The sequence below is a fragment of the Varanus komodoensis genome, unplaced genomic scaffold, assembly GCF_004798865.1.
Source record: "Varanus komodoensis strain SLA01 unplaced genomic scaffold, ASM479886v1 scaffold4, whole genome shotgun sequence".
In the NCBI taxonomy this organism is placed as follows: Eukaryota; Metazoa; Chordata; class Lepidosauria; order Squamata; family Varanidae; genus Varanus; species Varanus komodoensis.
This window is the reverse complement of record NW_025335941.1, coordinates 714,926-732,700: the sequence shown is the minus strand read 5'-3', so window position 1 is coordinate 732,700 and position 17,775 is coordinate 714,926. Positions and strand designations below refer to the sequence as shown.

The 17,775-nt window shown below is 38.3% G+C and overlaps 1 protein-coding gene across 7 annotated transcripts in view; it reads left to right on the top strand.

Annotated features, from left to right (window-relative positions):
- Window positions 1–17,775, top strand: part of SH3KBP1 (SH3 domain containing kinase binding protein 1) — a 158,806-nt gene that overhangs the window by 84,714 nt on the left and 56,317 nt on the right. For 6 of the 7 annotated variants that reach the window (XM_044441660.1, XM_044441659.1, XM_044441657.1 and 3 more), the window contains one exon: window positions 3,993–4,119. In XM_044441660.1, coding sequence (XP_044297595.1) covers window positions 3,993–4,119 — 127 coding nt within the window. Of the gene's footprint in view, window positions 1–3,992; window positions 4,120–7,597; window positions 7,673–17,775 lie in introns of all 7 variants that reach the window. The other variant, XM_044441664.1, reaches the window with a different exon arrangement.

Here is a 17,775-nt window from a genome sequence, read left to right as displayed (position 1 = left end):
TCATGAATAATGCATTTTCATTTGTCAGCTTTTACTGGCTTAAATTAATTGCACCATCTCAAACGGGCAGAAGGATTAGCTCAGTTTGGGAGTACTAAATCTCAGTCAGTTTTGTATACAGTTGGCAGTGCATTATAATCTGCATCCTTATATCCTGCAGAGCATTTCATTATAGTTGTGAACACATGTCTTATCTATATGTATTAGTAGAATTTATAAAACATTGTCAATATGTATGGCATTCCAGATAGTAGCAAATAAAAATATCTCTTTCTAAAAAACTTAAAATATACAATTAATTCAGCAAGAGACTACAGAGAAAGATAGTGGAGAGAAATATGTTTTCAGTTCAGTTAGTACACATTTAGGCTTGATTTCAAGATGGATTGAGGACTTGGGATGAAGCCAAAAGATTCACACAAAGGTGGACTTTAAGAAAGGATTTAGAGGAAGAGACAGGTGGCATTACATGGATTTTCTGGGAAAGTTTCAGCTGTAAAGGCGCAAGGGGCTCATTTAAGGAGACTTGCAATAAATAGAAAATAGAAATAACAGTCCAAGAATGCTGCAGCTAAGGGAGCAAACTAACATGGGATGGGAAACCTATGGGAGGATTTGAAAATAAAGACAAACAGGAAGTCATGACTTCCTCCCTGGACACAGGAAGTCAGTGAAGGTATTTTAAGAGTTGTGACACAGTGACCAGATTTCGGTGACATACCATGACTTGTCATGGGTTATTTAACTGAGTTAAATAATGTAATATCAAGCAAATAGCCTTGTACAATGAGAAAAATGAATGAGTCTGCATATGGTGCAGAATGGTATTTTTTGCCTTTAATCTTGCTTAAGTGAACAGAGACCAAAAAGAAATCACTACTATACAATCTGTGCAATTTCCCCCTAAGCTTTACTATTCCACCATGAAACTAAGTATTCTCAACTATCTGCTTCACTGCTCTGCCATGCAATTTGGGTAATGTTGCTCTCACGTTTATTGCTCTGCTAGGAAATTTGGATATTTTTAGCATCCTTGCTCTGCCATGAAATTTAAATAATTCCCCCCGGCAGCTTTATCATTATGCCTTGAAATTTGCAGTGAGGTGTAGTAGTTAGAGTGTTGGACTGGGGCTCAGGAGATCTGAATTCTTGTCCCCACTTGAACATGAAGCTCACTGGGTGACTTTGGACCAGTCACTGACTCTCACCCTAAACTACATCATACGGTAGTTGCAAGGATAAAATGGAGATGGAGGGGGACAGTGTAAAGCAGCTTGGGTTCCCCTCTGAAGAGAAAAAGGCATGATATAAAGGTAATGTAATGTGACACGAACCTTAACTCTTTATAAACCTGCCTTAATTTTTGCTTTGGAATGTACATAACCTTATTTCCCTGCTCCATCTTAAAATGTGTCTGTGTTTGCCAGTTTACCTCACTGCTCTGTAACTTGTATCTCGTACTTAACAACAGAAACTTGGGGGAAATATGAAGTGGGTAGAAAGCAAAAAGTGGCTTCAGATGCAGGAGAAGGGTGGGTTTACTTACTTTCAGGAGTAGATGAAGCAGCCTTTTGAAAAAATTGTGAACACATTAATGTGTTCATAAGAACTCCAAAAATTAATTCCATGGCAATCTGATGAGGGGAGGGCACTTTCCCTTAGTAGCCAACTTTTCCAATATATCAATTGCTGGAAGAGTTGTAGAGACTCCATGAGGATATTGGTGATGTAAGAACCAAGAAAATAAGGAGTTCTGCCACCATGCTGGAGGGAAAGAAGCCATGAGAAGCTGCAGAGTTGCCAGTCACAGACTCTCAGCCCAACCTACCTCACAGGGTTGTTGTGGGGATAAGATGGAGGAGGAGAATGATGTAAGCTGCCTTGAGCCCTTTGTAGGAAAAAGGCAGGCTATAAATAAACAAACAAACAAATAAATAAAACCAAATTGTAGTGGTTTATTCTCAGGGTTGGCTTAGTTAGAGGGTGTGTGAATTTTCCCTCTAACTTGTTTTCCATCCAAACTGGGGACTCTAATCTTTAAACCAGAAGTAAAAACAGGTCTATGAAACCCTGATTATTTTACAAATAATTGCTCAGTAGTTGGCTTCAACATTTCTTCGATTTAAGAATTTAAATAACTGATCATAATTCAAAACATAAATAATAATTAAGGGATTTCCAGTGTTCTTTTAAATTCATATCAAATGGAAAATATTCAAATTCAGTGTGTTAAAAATATTTTTGTTCTATACAAACGAAAATATTTTTGTTCATTTTCTACAGTTTTTCTAAAAAAAGGATTTCAGTTTATCTATTTATCTCAGCAACAAGGCAAAAAGACCTATGTTAGAGACTGATAATTCACATACTGAAACTGTCCTCTTCTGTCACTTTTCTGTGGATGGACAATGTCTGATGGATGGACATTATTAAAATGTCAAAGCTATCCTTAGCTGATACAAAAAACAAGTCATTCCTTGCTGTCACATTATAACCCAAGGGCACTTAGTATTTAGGAGATGTCATTTCCTGGCAGGATACTGCCATTCCATAGGGAATAGATTTGCATAGGAGGCGTGTAATCATTTTACATGATGCATTTATTTTCTAGTACAATGTGCTCAGTTTAACATATTCAAGTATGGTGGTATAATTTGTAGAGTAAAAGTAGAAAGTCAAACATTATTGTGATCATAGTGACATAGCCATATTTACTTGTTCTGTTGAACCTTTGACAAAACTTGCATTCAGGCTCAAAAACATTTCAGTTTCTCATAGAAAATGAACTAATTATAATGCATTCAAGATTCAGAAGGTTCTTTTGTGATGCATTTGCTATAGAATTAATTCTTATTCGCTGTCTTTTGATATCATGCTTATAATTTGCAAAGTGCTTCACTCTGCTTTCTCTCACAACAATCCTCCACGTAGGCTATTGTTGTCATTTTAAATATGCAGAACTGAAGCTTAGAATGTGTGACTTAACCAAAGTAACAGGTGTCTAAATGCCAGAAATTGAACATAAAATCCCAGATCCAGGCCTAATATTCCATCTGTGGAATCCCAGCCACTGCTTTGCAAGCCTTTTAATATTTTATAAAATCACTGGGGAGAAAATTCTGGATCAAAATATTTATATACAAATACCAAAATCAGTAAAACAATAATTAAACAATAAACTATCAAAACACAATTTCAATAACACAAGCACCACAGCACTCTGAAAAAACTGATCAAAAGTTTTGATCACATGCTTAGGTAAAGGATTTTATAAAGCAGCCTGGACCATTAGAGCTTTCATAGTAATAACTAGATCTGAAATTCAGCCTGGGAAGAAGGTTCTTCTGCTATGGCACATTAGGAATAATACATTCCCTATGATACGTGTTCTTAATAAGTATCCACTGTCTGATATTTCCAGGTTATCTTTTGTCAGCAGCACCATGGTGAATACAGCCCAGTAATCAAAATGACAGGTTAGCAATATATGAATGACAGATATAGGTCAGACAGGATGAGTTGCAGCTAGCTGATTAACAGAAACTATCAAAAATACATACAGACTCTACTTTTACTTGGAATTTCAGGAACAATGCAGGATTCAGGAGCTCTGCCAAATTGCACTCCTGTTCTTTTAGAGGAGTGCTGTGCTGTTGGAGCATCCAGGAGCTATGCTTTTCTCCCAATATTGGAAGGCTTGTGCCTTTGTCTCATCTGGATTGAGGTTCAGTCTTCTGATTTCATTCAATCCAAAATGTAGGCATAAACTTAGGGAGCAGAATGCTTCTCTTGAATTTGATCACAAATTAAAAGGGAACTGAGTCATTGCACTAAATCACAGGTAGGATAGAAGGATATGATCATCAGTTGTTATGAATCAAAAGCCCAGGGAGGTTTACATATGTGAATGAAACTGAAATTATTCTAAACAGTCGTCACATGTAGGCTTAAACTTGAGAAGATTAATATGTTTGTTTCTTCTCTTGGCACAGGTAGAAGAAGGTTGGTGGGAAGGAGTTCTAAATGGAAAGACTGGCATGTTCCCTTCAAATTTCATAAAGGAGCTCTCTGATTCTGATGATGCAAGAACTGTCCAGGAGGAGCAACTTATAAAACCAAGTAAGGATGCAAACATTCTCTGCCTCACTTTATTTTAGATTTAGAGATTTTGTTTTTGTTTTAAATCACGATGTCACTGTAGAATAAACAGTGTGAAGAATTACTGATGTAATGTCCACTGTGGTTTAGAAATTGAAAGCAGATTGTATGATTCTGTGATTCCTTCCTTCTGCTCTAATTGCCTTATATCTTTTAACCATGATATCCCATTATCTCTGACTACCAGAACCTCCTAAAAGCTAATTAATGAAGTTTGGTGTACTCTTGATCACTGTAGCTGTGATTACTGTTCAGAAGGTGTTATACTTGCAGTGGTTCTACATTTATTCAATTTTTAAAAAATAATTAATTAAAACATTTCTATCACCATCTTTGTTGCAGCGGATCTAAAGATGTCTTACAATCAGAGTGTAACAGCATATTGAAATACAACTATAATATATAAAATATACAGTAAAATAAGGTTTATAAACAGTTTGGTTTTTACAATTCCAGAAATCAAAATAAACCTTCCTCCTTCCGTCCTTCCTTCCTTCCTTCCTTTCTTGTTTAATTATCCCAATAGCTAATGTTCTCTGGGCAGATTACAAATAGAAAAATAAGATTCTACTTTAATTACATAAGGACTTCTCACCTATAATCTAAAGTCTCTGTGTGTTTGGGAAATAACTCCCAGTGCATGGGTATTGGCAGTGTTTTCCTCAGAAAGTTTGCTTTGCATTGAGAGGCGGTGTGGTCTGTCAGTCAGAGCATTGAAATGGAAACTTGGAAGATCTGGGTTCTAGTCCCCACTCAGCCATGACACTTACTGGTAACTTTTTACTAATCACAGATACTTCATAGGTGTTGTGTGGAAGAAATGAAGGGAGCCTTGTAAGTGACTGTGGGTTCCTTGCAAGAGGAAGAAAGGTGGGGTATAAATATAATAATGAAATATTTCTATAAGGATATAAAATGGTCCTCGAATCTATTTTTCTTAGTGTCACTGGGCTTATCTCTTAATGTCAGTACTCCGCTAAATGCCAACTATGTATAGAAAGTTTTATGCTTGCTGCTTTCTCCCTCAAAATCCTGCTTTATACACTGTAAGTGGTCCTCTGGTGCTACTGTCCTGCACTGGACCCACTGCTCATGCAGAGGCTTCTGTGGCTGTAAAGCTAACCCCAAACTCATTTCCAGAATGGGGCAAGTCAATGAATCTGACAGAAGGGAACTCTCTTGATTTCATCTAGAAACAACTGCTTCCACTTGTTGTTATGTTTACAGTCACAAAAGCCCTAATACAGAAGTTGTTGGTCCCCATCAGTGCAGAAGAACCAATGCAGGCGAGTAGCCCTGCTAGCTATTTTCCAGAAGTAATGCATGTAATATACTATATTTAAGGCCATTAAAATTATGGTTTTAGGTACTAGATTATTATTTTAGATTTTATTTTGCAACTGAATTTGTCCAGCTTTATGGATTTGCATTCTCACACAGTTTTGTTGTGGTTGTTGTTACATGTTGCAATTCTAAGTTTATTCAGATGTTTATAATATGCTGCTCCCATATTATAAATACCTCTCCCTCTGATCTTATGTATTGAGTTTTCAGTTTTATTGAGAAGACAAATTTGTAGGCCTCGTTTTAAGGTGGGCATGTATCCTCATTCCATTATTATTACAACAAAGATAGTCAGGTTTTGATTGCTTCTATATATTTTTATATGACAGAATAATATTACCTCAGTGCATTGCACAATAATTACAGTGTGGTTTATAATGTTAATGGACATTTTGGACATTGCAAGAGAAACATACATCTGTGTTTTTAAGGTATTACTTTGGCCTAAAGTACAATAGTTTAAGCCTTCTTAAGGATTACCTTGAGTGGAAACAGAACAGTAAACTAAAGATGCATGACTTTTGAAAATAATAAGTACTTATCCTGTTCAACAGCTGATGCAGCTTACCCCTGTCCTGTTGACATGACATTGTGGTTTACTGCTCCAGTCTGCCTCTTTGTCTTGAACTGTGCAACCAGGACATGTGCAAGTTGTTCTAGATGTTACAGGCAGGATGTGGCTGCTGTTAAAAACATTTAGCTCCAACTTCAGCTGGCAGCTCCCAATTTACCTTTAGTACAGCAGCAGGTGAACAAATGGTCTTGCTTTCTTCTTTTTCTGTTAAGGATTACGCTGCCTGCATTATTATTATTACATTTCTGTACTACCCATAGCCAAAACTGAATGGGTTATTCACAACATTTTAAGTCACCCCTTCAGATTTCAACCATGTCCAATCCTGCTCAGCTTCCAAAATTAGGCAGGATAAGGCACTTAAGGCCATATAGAAGCCATGTCTGCCTGCAAGGTAGAATGGACTCATAGTAAGATGGTTGTCAGCTGCTCAGTGAATTTATATGCCATACATGGCACTTTTTCATTGGTTCTTTCAACACCTGCCACATGATAACTTCATATTTAAGAAATGTTATGCTATTTAACTTTTTTACAGAACTTACAAAACTTTAAGGATCTTCATATCATTATTTAATTGTAAGACTTATAATAAGTGACTAAAGCTTGCTTACAGCTACCCAATGAATTCCTAGCAGAAAGTGAGCACTAACCAGGCCCTTTCTCTTTCAGCACAGTCCCTTAGCCAGAACACTAGATAAGCTTTCATCTTTTCCTGACTTGACTTCAAAATATGTGTCTGGTGCAAGTAAATGGCAAGATCAGATAGCTGCAGGAGATCTATGTATATCTGAAGGACTTAGTAAAATAATTCCTTGATGCAGAGTAATGCACCCTCTATCCCTCCCACTATAATCCTGGTATTTGGAAAGTCAGCATGGTGAGTAGACTAAGAATCCCACAATTTATGCAAATAGGGCACTCAAGAGGAGAAGGGTGGACCTCTTGCCTGGTTTAGGGACCACTTCAAGACTTCCAGATGAAAGCCTGAAATACAACACCATGCTCTTTGGCAGAGCATTTTAGTATCTATCTAACATAAACAAGCTTATGACTAAAAAACAACTGAGCAACAAACCATAGGTCAATTGCTGAGAAAGCAGCATATCTGCTCCTTCCCACTTATCCTCAGCAGCCCATACATTCTTCAACCTACTGTATTATGTGCTGCGAAAACTAGGTCATTGTGTCATATACAAAAAGAAATAGGTAAATGAAAACTTACTTTTCCTTTTTATTCACAGCTATATAATTAAGATTTCCCTTGATTGGCCATTAGAGACAATCAGAAATGGTACACTTGATGAATTATTTTACAACATAATCCTTAAGAAAAATCACATTCTTCCTGTTTGAAATGTATACCATGAAGGTGTAGGCTATTGAATCTTGCTCTTTGCTTATGAAACTTTGAACATGAAGCAACAATTAAATACTATTCCTTTCCTTTCTTTTGCCAATATTCGATTCTCCTATCCCCTCTTTTTTGTTTTGCTTTCCTTTTTCTCATTCTGCTGTCAGGAAAGTCTGCCTTTCAAGGGACAATTCTGTATAAAGTGGCACCAACAAAGATTGACAGCTACAGACGCTATAACAGTGAGTTAATTGAAAGAAAAAAGAAGAAATGCTAAGTTAAGGCTGTTCCCTGATTGTGTGCGATTTCATCTGCAATCGAAAAAGTGTCCACTCATTGCACTCAGTCTTGGCTATATCTGTCTGTGAACTGAAGTCAGTCCCATTTGCTTTTAGTCCCACAGTGCATATGTACTAAGAATGTATACAATTTCCTTCTGGCATGTGTATGTGTGTACAAGTATGTGCAGTGTTGGGAAACACCCAAAGTGGTATGGAGCACTGCTGTATATGTAATTTCAGTTGTTCCCTTTAGCAAGCACCTGATACAGGCATACATTCCAAAGGGATGTCAGGCCAGTAGTAGAGCATGTGCTTTGCATGAAGAACACCCAGGTCTTAGTTCCCTATCTCACTAGTTAAAAGGACATTGTCTGCAGTGCTGGGTGTCGTGAGCTGTGCTTCTCCCTCCAAGCAATATCACTCTCACCAGCGTTTCTTTGCTTATTGATGTTTATTGTTACATGAGAGTTTCTGTGCATAGATGAAGTGAAGTGTTGCACCCTTTCTATTGTTCATTTTCCAAAGCTTTCTTTATGAACCCATCTATGTCTCACTCCCAGTGGAGGGGCATTGTGAAAACAGGCATGCTTCTGCTCCTTCTGTTGCATCCCTAAATGGGCTTCTCGCCAATGATGATGGAGAATGACCAGGTCTACCGCTTCAGGGGATGGGAGTTTTGCATGAATAAGGCTACCTATTTCAGTATCCCCTCCTTCAGGCTGTAATTCCTCCATGTTCGTACAGCCGAGTCAACTGAGGGCCCCATCTGCACTTGGGCTAATCTTTCCCCACAGCTAAATCTTGTTGAGTCTCAGGACGACTGGAGTCTGGACCATTTCAAAAAAGGTCTCATCATCAGAATCTGCATCATCAGTACAAGCAGCGCTGGGAGCCTCTCATGACCACACCTGAATTGTGATAGGACGCGCACTTACAACACTGGAGAAGTTCTTCATTGTGGTGTCTGTACATCACACATGTGAGCTTTGCTGTGCAGCATATGCTCTGATCTCCTTTTCCATTCAGAAGGACTTAACCAGGTTCCAGATTCTTCTGCCTGTGGTTTGCCATCATGTGCACACAAAGAAACATGGTTTAAAACAAACTCTAGTCAGTTGCTGAACAAGCCAACTATAAACCATGGCTTGTCATGCTTACCAAAATAAGGGTTATTTTAAACCATAGTTCCTAGCTTATTCATTAGTTTAAGCCAGGATTTGTAGAAACAGAACCTGAAACTCAGTTAAGTCTTCCTGCATAGGAGATAGAGACCAAGCAAGTCTGAAGTTTCATTCGAGATGCTCATCTACATGCTACTAAATCCTCATCCTTGGGTGTACCTGACAATGAGCTAGCATGTGCAGGAATAAGCAAATACCCTTGCAAAATATGTTGCTGTTATGACAGCTTTTGTAATTTGTTAAGCATATGGTGATGTGCCAATCACTTGCCAATCACTGTCTCAAGATGTTCAAAGATGTTTCTAGAATACACATCTAGCTTTAGCCATAGTCCTAATTTTAACTCTGAAATATCTGGTAAGTAACCTGAGGAGCTGAAATAATTACACTGCTTAATGTACAAAACACAGCATCAACAATAGTAATGATTTCTTACACTTTGTCATTTATTAACTCACCCACATCATATGTTTCCATACAGATCCTCCTTACAGTAGTACAGATAAAACTGTTATAAGCACATGGGCAAAAAACAGTTGTGTCATTTAAAAGTTAGTATTCAAACTAAGGAAATACTAATGTGCAGCTGGCAGAAGAACTTATATGAGAAGAAAAGCCAAGCATCAAACCACACAAAATGTTACTTAGGTGGAAATGAAAAACTTTTACTTTGGATGCCATAAAAATGCTTCCCTCATCTTCCAGCCTTGTTATTCTACCTGTAGTGAATACACTGATAAGTCCATAGTGAATTTTAAAACAATAAGGCAGGTGACAGAAATAGGACATTAAATTTTAACAGATGCAATAAACCTTTTTGAGATGATGGGAAAGTCGCTTGCATTCATGCTGATACATTCACAGGTATGTTAAGAAGGCCTGACATTCATATCACACAGCATATTCCCTTTTATCATGGCCCTCATTTGTGCATGATTTACCAAAACATAAGGAGTTAAGGCTTATTTGTGAGGTATGAGAATTGTTAAGCTGAAGAAATGCGGCATGCTAAAAAGGAAATGGCAAGATGCTCAAGCAAACTGCATCTCCTGAAGGAATATATTTCAGTAATATCCATGTAATATACATGCATGAATATTATTGGCAGACCTGAAACTTAGAATATATTTCTGCATTGTGCAGTAGTTACACCATTTAATTTTTGTTCTAATTCTTAAAATATATGCAATTTGCCCCCAGATTACTTTGTTTACTAAGATTCAGAAAGGTGGTAACAGAAGATAGAGTGGGAGGTTTTGCAGGCTGAATTTCATGAGTGAAGTCTTAAAATAGTGTTACTGAAACTGTGTTCCACAGAATAAGAGTGTTCTATGCAATGTGAATGCTGTTATGTGAAAAAAATGACATTGGCAATATTTTTTCTCAAAAATATTAAGCCTGAAATTGTGTAAACATCAAAAATACTTAGGTGAATAGTATTTAGATTTCAATGATGCCTTATAAGCTGGAGCCAATGAACTTTGCTTATTATAGTTGACCCCTGTCAGCACACAAGACTATCACAGCACTGCATCTGTATCACACTGCAGAGCCAGGACTCAAGAATATAAACTGAGAATTGAATGTGGAACCAAGCCACAGACTCCTGTGTAGGTAACAATAGTGAACAGTAACTGAGCTGTGTGTGAGAGAGGTGGGGACATGGACATTGTGAAAGCCTGGCAGCCGACTTGAATCCTTCCAGAGCCTGGGCAGTCAGCATCATCAGCCAGATTTTAGGGAAGTTTGCTCCCCAGCCCCACTTTCTAAACAACTTGGGGTAAATTAGTTTTAGGGCTGTAGGCTCCAGAAATGACTATTTCAGGGCTCCGTAAATTAATTTGTAGAGCCTCCTATCATAAAGACAGTTGCTCATTTGGATAATTTTCCTTTGTTCTGTCCTTTTTATTGACTGTTCTTTGTCAAATGTAGAACATCCCACCAAAATAAACTCTAAAAAATTGAATCAAAAATCATTATTTGCAGCGGTTTTTTGTATGAAAATAATTTAAATTTTATTCCTCAATTTGACTCCAAATTTTTCCTGACTTCCTTTTATGCTCGCACATATCTTAGCATCCAGATCAGGATTCTACAATCTACTGATTGGGTTGGTATAAATTGGTGACCTGCCACAGCAAGGGGTGGAACCCAGTGGCCTTCTTGGACCCTTCCACTATTCTTTCAGTGACACTGTTAAGCTGTAAGTCCATCTCACCTGAGTTAATAGAACTACTTAAGGGAGCATTATTAATGAATTTTACTCATAGTCTTGATCTGACTAACCATTTGATATCTGATGCTACTAAATTTTCCTCTTAACAGGCCATTAGTTATTTTGTATTTGCGTCTTGCTGAAGTACATAGCTGCACTGATTTACAAACATTAGTTGATGCCATTTTAGGCACCATAACGTGGTTCACTTTCTTCTGGGCTGTAAGCTGTGTGAGCTGACTTTGAGGTTGGGTTGGGTTGGGTTACATGGAGAATCCTACCTTACACTGGATGGCCTTTCTGTTCCTGCAAAATTAAATAAGCAAAATAGGATTGGTTTATTATTATTATTATTATTATTATTATTATTATTAATATCATCATCATCTCTGGAGGTTCACAGAAATGCACACCACAGTACAAGTTTATAAAAATTTAAAATATTTGACATACAAAACTTTAAACAAAACAAAGTCAAAACAGCTACAAGCAGTTACAGTAATATAATGGATATGATAAAAACAACCAATATAAATGCCCCATCATATGTCATCAAATGCCTAGGAATAGAGGATAGTCTTAAAATGATGGCACTGTTGCACCTTGGCAGACCTTGGAGATGGGCAGAACATTCCATAATTGAGGAACCCCTATAAGAAGGCTCTCTCCTTTCTTGCCATCTTCCAAGCCCCTGACAGAAGAAGCACTCAGAGAAAGAGCTTAGATGTTGACTGTAATGCCCAACTAACTTGAGATTGGGAGAGGTATTGTGGTCCTAACCCATGGTTAAACCCTTTAGTTGGGCTTAGAAATATACAGGAAGCCAGTGGAAGTGGGCCAGAATTGGTATTATGTCCTAAGCCTTATTGACTTTTGCTTTGAATTTGGCTGCCACATTGTGCACAAGTAACTTCCAAACTGTCTTCAAGGGCAGCTTCACATATTACATATTACAGTAATCCAACCAGATTACTGTAATCCAACCAGATACCAGAGCATAGACTGCTGATTTCAGGTTAATTCTGTCTACATTGGTGGTCTCTGTGTGTGAGTGGGTGTGGAGGAGGTAAATAGGCAACAAGTTCAAGCTGGTAAAAGACACACTGTGCCACTGAAGCCATTTGAGCTTCAAGTAACAGCTCTTTTACCAGCTTTCTGGAACAACTATCTTAGTAAGAGTGAAACCATTTCCAGCTCAATCCTGGAATGATGCCATCATTGATGTTATCAAAAATGATTAAAAGATCAAGGAATATCAACAGGATCACTCTCCTTGTCTCTTCTCTGATACAGGAGATTATACAGAGCCATCACAGCTTTTTCTGTATCCTGAATTCCAGATGACATGGTTCCAGATTAAGAGTGCCTGGAGCTGGTTGTCTTTCACCTGTTCAAGTATTTGCTCAAAAAAGCAACATGTTATAAACTTAAAGTTATTAACTGTCTTCTGGGTCCAAGGACAATTTCAAGGAGGAGTGTTCTCACTGCTGTTTCTTTCAGACACTGTAAGACCACTCTATCTCCAAGGAAACGTGAATCATGCCAGCTTTTCCTTGCCTTCTATAAGCCAAGAAATGGTTGCTTGAACCTGTCCAAGTGCTATACCTGCTAAAACTTATCCCATAAGACTGGTTAAGGCTCTGCTGTGTATACCTCACTGATTTGCCTGCTAAAACGCTGGACTCAAAGTCTCAGAAGATTATGTTATCTTGCAAGTACTTAAGCCACTTATCATAAAAAGCTTTTCATGGAACCATGATGTCCCTAGGGCCAGCATGAAAACAGGCCTGGACAACCCTGAAAGGCTCCAGTAGATAGCTCATATACTACTATTTCTGAGGATAGTTGTGTATAAATTTCAACATAGGCAGCCCAAATCTCCCTGTAGTCATCCATTCATAAATTATGCCTAAGGACCACTTAATCACAAGTGAAAAACTTCAGGTCCACAACACATTGGTTACATTCACATTGAACAATAAGCCATATTGTAGTTTCTAACCTGGTTTTTTGTTCTATTTATAATTAGTCTTTTTTCATGCAGCTAAATCAGAGTAGAAGAAATCAGCCTGTTAGTGAATTTTTGTAGTTTTCAATTGCTGCTGAGATACAGTTTGTCTAGAATCATACTTTCTTTTTCTTTTTGGTGAACAGAAAAAATAAAAGAACTCATAATTAACACAGCTGTAACATAACAGAACAGGGATTGTTCTAGCAGAATGTTCTTTTTAAGTATAAACCCTGTGTACAATAATTTATTCCTTTTAACTATATTTTCCATAGTTTAAATGAATATGAAAAAATTAACACTGTTGTAAAATTTAAGAAGTTAAACTAACATGGCCCATCATTATCACGTGTTAGTACTGCCTCATGTTGCCAAATCTGCAATGAATTGGTGTACCACTGGTGGAAATTATTATTACATTAGTTCAATAATTTGGAGATGCCAGACTCCTACTGTGCAATGTGACTGTAATTTGGTAAATTTTGAGATGCATGCTCCATAAAAGCTCTGCAGGAAAGTAGGCAAAAAGAAAAGCTAGTTTCTTACCATGTTTGTTTGAAATGTATTGTCAGAGCTATAGTTATTGTAGCTGTAGATAAAGATGACTATGATCTAGTTAGTGGAGCTTTTTTGAATGGGAAGATTTCCTAACACCTTTTTAAACATGAATGTCAATATAGTTGAATGTACACAGATGTCTTTGAGTGAAACCAGAGTAATACAGGGAGACCCAGAGAGGGAGAGAGAACTAGCCATGAGAGAAGGAGCCCTTTTATAGGACAAAAATAGGTATACACTGAGTGGCACAGGGGAACAGGGTTATGCAGCCATTTCACAACAAACACCAATGTAATATAAGTGCTGAAGACATAGCTATGAGTCAGGCAGTCAAATTTACACAATATAACATGAAGTATATATAGACAAGATAATTCCAGCAGATGCCAGCATTAATTTTCAGAAATGCTGAGCAAAAGGACTTAAACTCCTCATCATATTGTACTCTCTGAACAATTTTTCATCAGATATTCTGAGGCCATAGTATGAAATATAATCTGAGTAAATGCAGTTTGAATGGCAGGAATAATCCCCCCATAGAAGCTATCTTTTTATGACTGGATTTAATTTTGATTTTTAAAAAATAATGGCTCTTATGATCAGGGCATCTTTGAGATGACATTACAGGGGAAATTGACCCAACATCAAACAATAATGAGCATCAGCTTTTACATTCTGCAGATCTAAAAAGCATAGCTTTTCCAGATCTTGTTCTAACATTAATAAAAGTTTTTCCAATATAAATTTATGATTTTATTCATGTATGCTTTTAAAGAAGGAAGACCTACTTCATTTGGCTCTTGGCAGAGCAGTGGAGCAACAGAGGCTGGGAGAGGGTGACCAGGGAACCGGCAAAGGCAAGGTAGGATCTGGGTAGAGCAGGAGGACAGGAGGAGTGGAGAGGAAGGGAGGCAGGGCCAGAAAGGCCAGAGAAGCCCAGGGGGAAGAAGGGGGGCAGGGCCAGTGGCCTCTGAAGGCACCCAGTTTCTTGCCAGTGAACTTCTAATGAGCTTCATCCAGAAGTCTTTAAACTGAGCTGGGTGGGGGGTCAGGCCTCCCAGAAACTTGACCTGATTGGGCGAGTGAGGGGAGAGGATCAGGGTTTTGGGACCAGGGTGTTAGAGATACTGCAGGAGCTGACAGGACTCCTACAAAGAGGAGGCCGGTATCAGGGAAGATGGGAGGAAGGAGGAGGCCAAGGATCCCAAAGAAAGGGATCTGTGGGAAGGAGTTGAGGTGCATGGAGCATGGGTAATAAGCAGGAAGAGCTTGAGGCTCTCCTGGGAATAGGAGGGTATGACCTGGTGGGCATCACAGAAACTTGGTGGGATGAAAGGCAAGACTGGAAAGTAAACATAGAAAGGACAAGAAGGGAAAGAGGGGAGGGGCATAGTTTTATATGTCAGGGAAGGAATAGGATGCAATGAAATAGGGGATGGGGCTCTGGTAGAGGCAGTCAGGGTGAAACTAAGCGGTTTTGACGGGGAGGGACCTGACAGTGGGGGTATGTTATTGCCCTCCATGTCAACTTTAGACCCTGGATGATGGTGTTGCAGGTACTAGTTTACACATAGCATTCTGGCACAAATAAGCAAAGACAGACACTTTTTCCTGACAACATGCAATTACGGGTAGCCTTTAGTGCCAAATGAGCAAAGTGTCAAAGTAACAGAACAGAGAAGGTTTTGAGCTTTCTCAGTTGATGAAAACTTTTTTCATTATTTTTCAGCATATCATTCTGTATTTTTAGATTATTAATTAATGCCTATTTGATTGTATCTCAAATTTAATCTAAAATTCAGATTAGTTAAAGCAAGCAATTTTGAACTCCAGGTATGTTAATTACCATTCCAGGAGTAACTATCTGAAATTACATTTTTAAATGGGAGGACTATATCATTATTCCCCCATTTCCTAATTTAATATGTGTATAATTATGGTAAGACTGCTGCTATTCCTCTTGAATCTTCCTAATCTATTATTTATCTGACTCCTATTTTCCTTTCCAGTTTGGTTATCACAGTAATCAGATTTGATTAGGATGGCTATTTGATTTCCATTTGTAGTAGTATTTTCTTTGGCAAAACTTTGAAACTAGGAGATGATACTCAGCAAAAAGTACTAAGCTATAGTTTATCAACATGTTATTCCTTCGCCCTACATTATGCTGGCATACAATTATCCAAATTTAACTTTTCGGAAAGAATTTATTTAGATTTAATATAGGAGCTGAATTGAAACTGGAATAACTATTTCTTCTGAATATTTTTTCAGGATAATTCAATTTCTTTTTGTTTTGAATATGAAGGAGAAAAAGGATGATCAGTTGAAATACAGTGATATTGAAAAGGGGGCATTTAATGTGTTTTCTCAGACTTTATGCAGCACGTGAAATAAAACACTAAAATTACTAAAATGCACATCCTTGATTAATAGGAAAACACTAATCATCTTTAATAAGAATAAAAACTAAGATATATATCTATAATTCCTAAATGAAACAGGGTTAAACCATAAAACCAACAAAATAATAAATCTAATGAAAATCTAATCTTGCAAGCTCAAAATATAAATTTTGCTTTAACCTTATTTGCAATAATTCAGCTAAAATGCTTCACCAAAAAACAATTCTAGCCAGATAGTTCCATCTATATTTCTTTCCTTCTTCCTACTAGAACAGCAATTCACTATTGGCAACAAAGAGCTTAAATACCTAAATCCTTAGAGGCAGAAGGTATGTTCCTGTTTTATTGCAGCCAGAGTCTAATCTGTTGTACTTCACAAAAAGGACAAATAATATTCCAAAGCAATAGCCTAGTGATAAGTCCATAACCAATGACACTCCAAATGTCTGAGCAGTGGTACTTAGTATTTTTCGCTCTATAAGACGCACCTGACCATAAGACGCACCTAGTTTTTAGAGGAGGGATCCATGGAAAGCTTCCTAATAATCACTGGCACATTCCCCATCACTTCCCCATGGGCTTCATTAAAAGACGGGTTGCCATTTGAAAACACACACCGACCTGTGATTAACAGCTCTCACCTGCGCCAGAGGAGGGGGGCAGAGCAGGGCGCGCCGAGCGTGTGCCAGCCAGGTGTGGTGCAGCCAGGCCAGCAGCGTGCCGGCAGTGGTTTTCCGGGCGGCGCAGCAGCAGGTCTTCCCAGGCGGTGGGGATGAACAGTCCGTCTCTCCATGCAGCCGGTGGGTTAAAGCCCGCGGCTCCTCCTCCTCCGCACCGCTCCCCCTGAGCGGCACAGCTCTCACCTGCGCTGGGGGGGGGAGTGGAGCAGCGCGTGCCGAGCGCATGCTGGCCAGGTGGTGCCACGTGGTGCAGGCGAGAGCTGTTAATCACAGGAGTCAGCAGCGTCCCGGGCGTCGGGCACACACACATTCGGTCTATAGGACGCACAGGCATTTCCCCTTACTTTTGAGGGGGGGGGAAGTGCGTCTTATAGAGCGAAAAATACGGTAAGTTTTGTTTTCATGGGATCAGAATTCACTTTGCTGCTGTTATGGTTTCCTCTGGAATGAAGGGAAAGAAGAATGTCACAAGGCAGGACCATTTTGGCAATCACCCTGGAGACATGGTAAAAAGTGTGAAAAGCACTGACCCAAATTAGAACTCAGGTGAAACTACTTTCTTTACTCAGAAAGAGAACAGAAACATTTTTCCCCACCAGAAACATAATAGAGGTAAAGAATCTTTTGGAGCAAAATAAAAAGATTTGACATACCTTGAATTGGCTTGCTCAGAGGAATATTTGATGTGCAGCCATACCAGAAAAGGTAGCCATAGACTACTCAGTTATTTGTAGGAAAGACAGCTCTACCTTTATTATAAGTTATTTACTAGTCTTTTTTTACAGAGACTAATAAAGCCAGTCAGGTTTTCTGTCTTGATTTATTTTATTCCTGTGTGCCTTTATAACAAGATTGCCTCAGAGAGGAATGTAATTAAATGTGTTGGCAGAGAGAATATTACACAGTGCATTTGACTGCTTATTTGATTGACTACAACTTAGCTTTCTACTTCTCTCTTAAATAATGCAACATTTTGATTGTATAACTGACTTGCTGTGAATCATACATATACAAAGC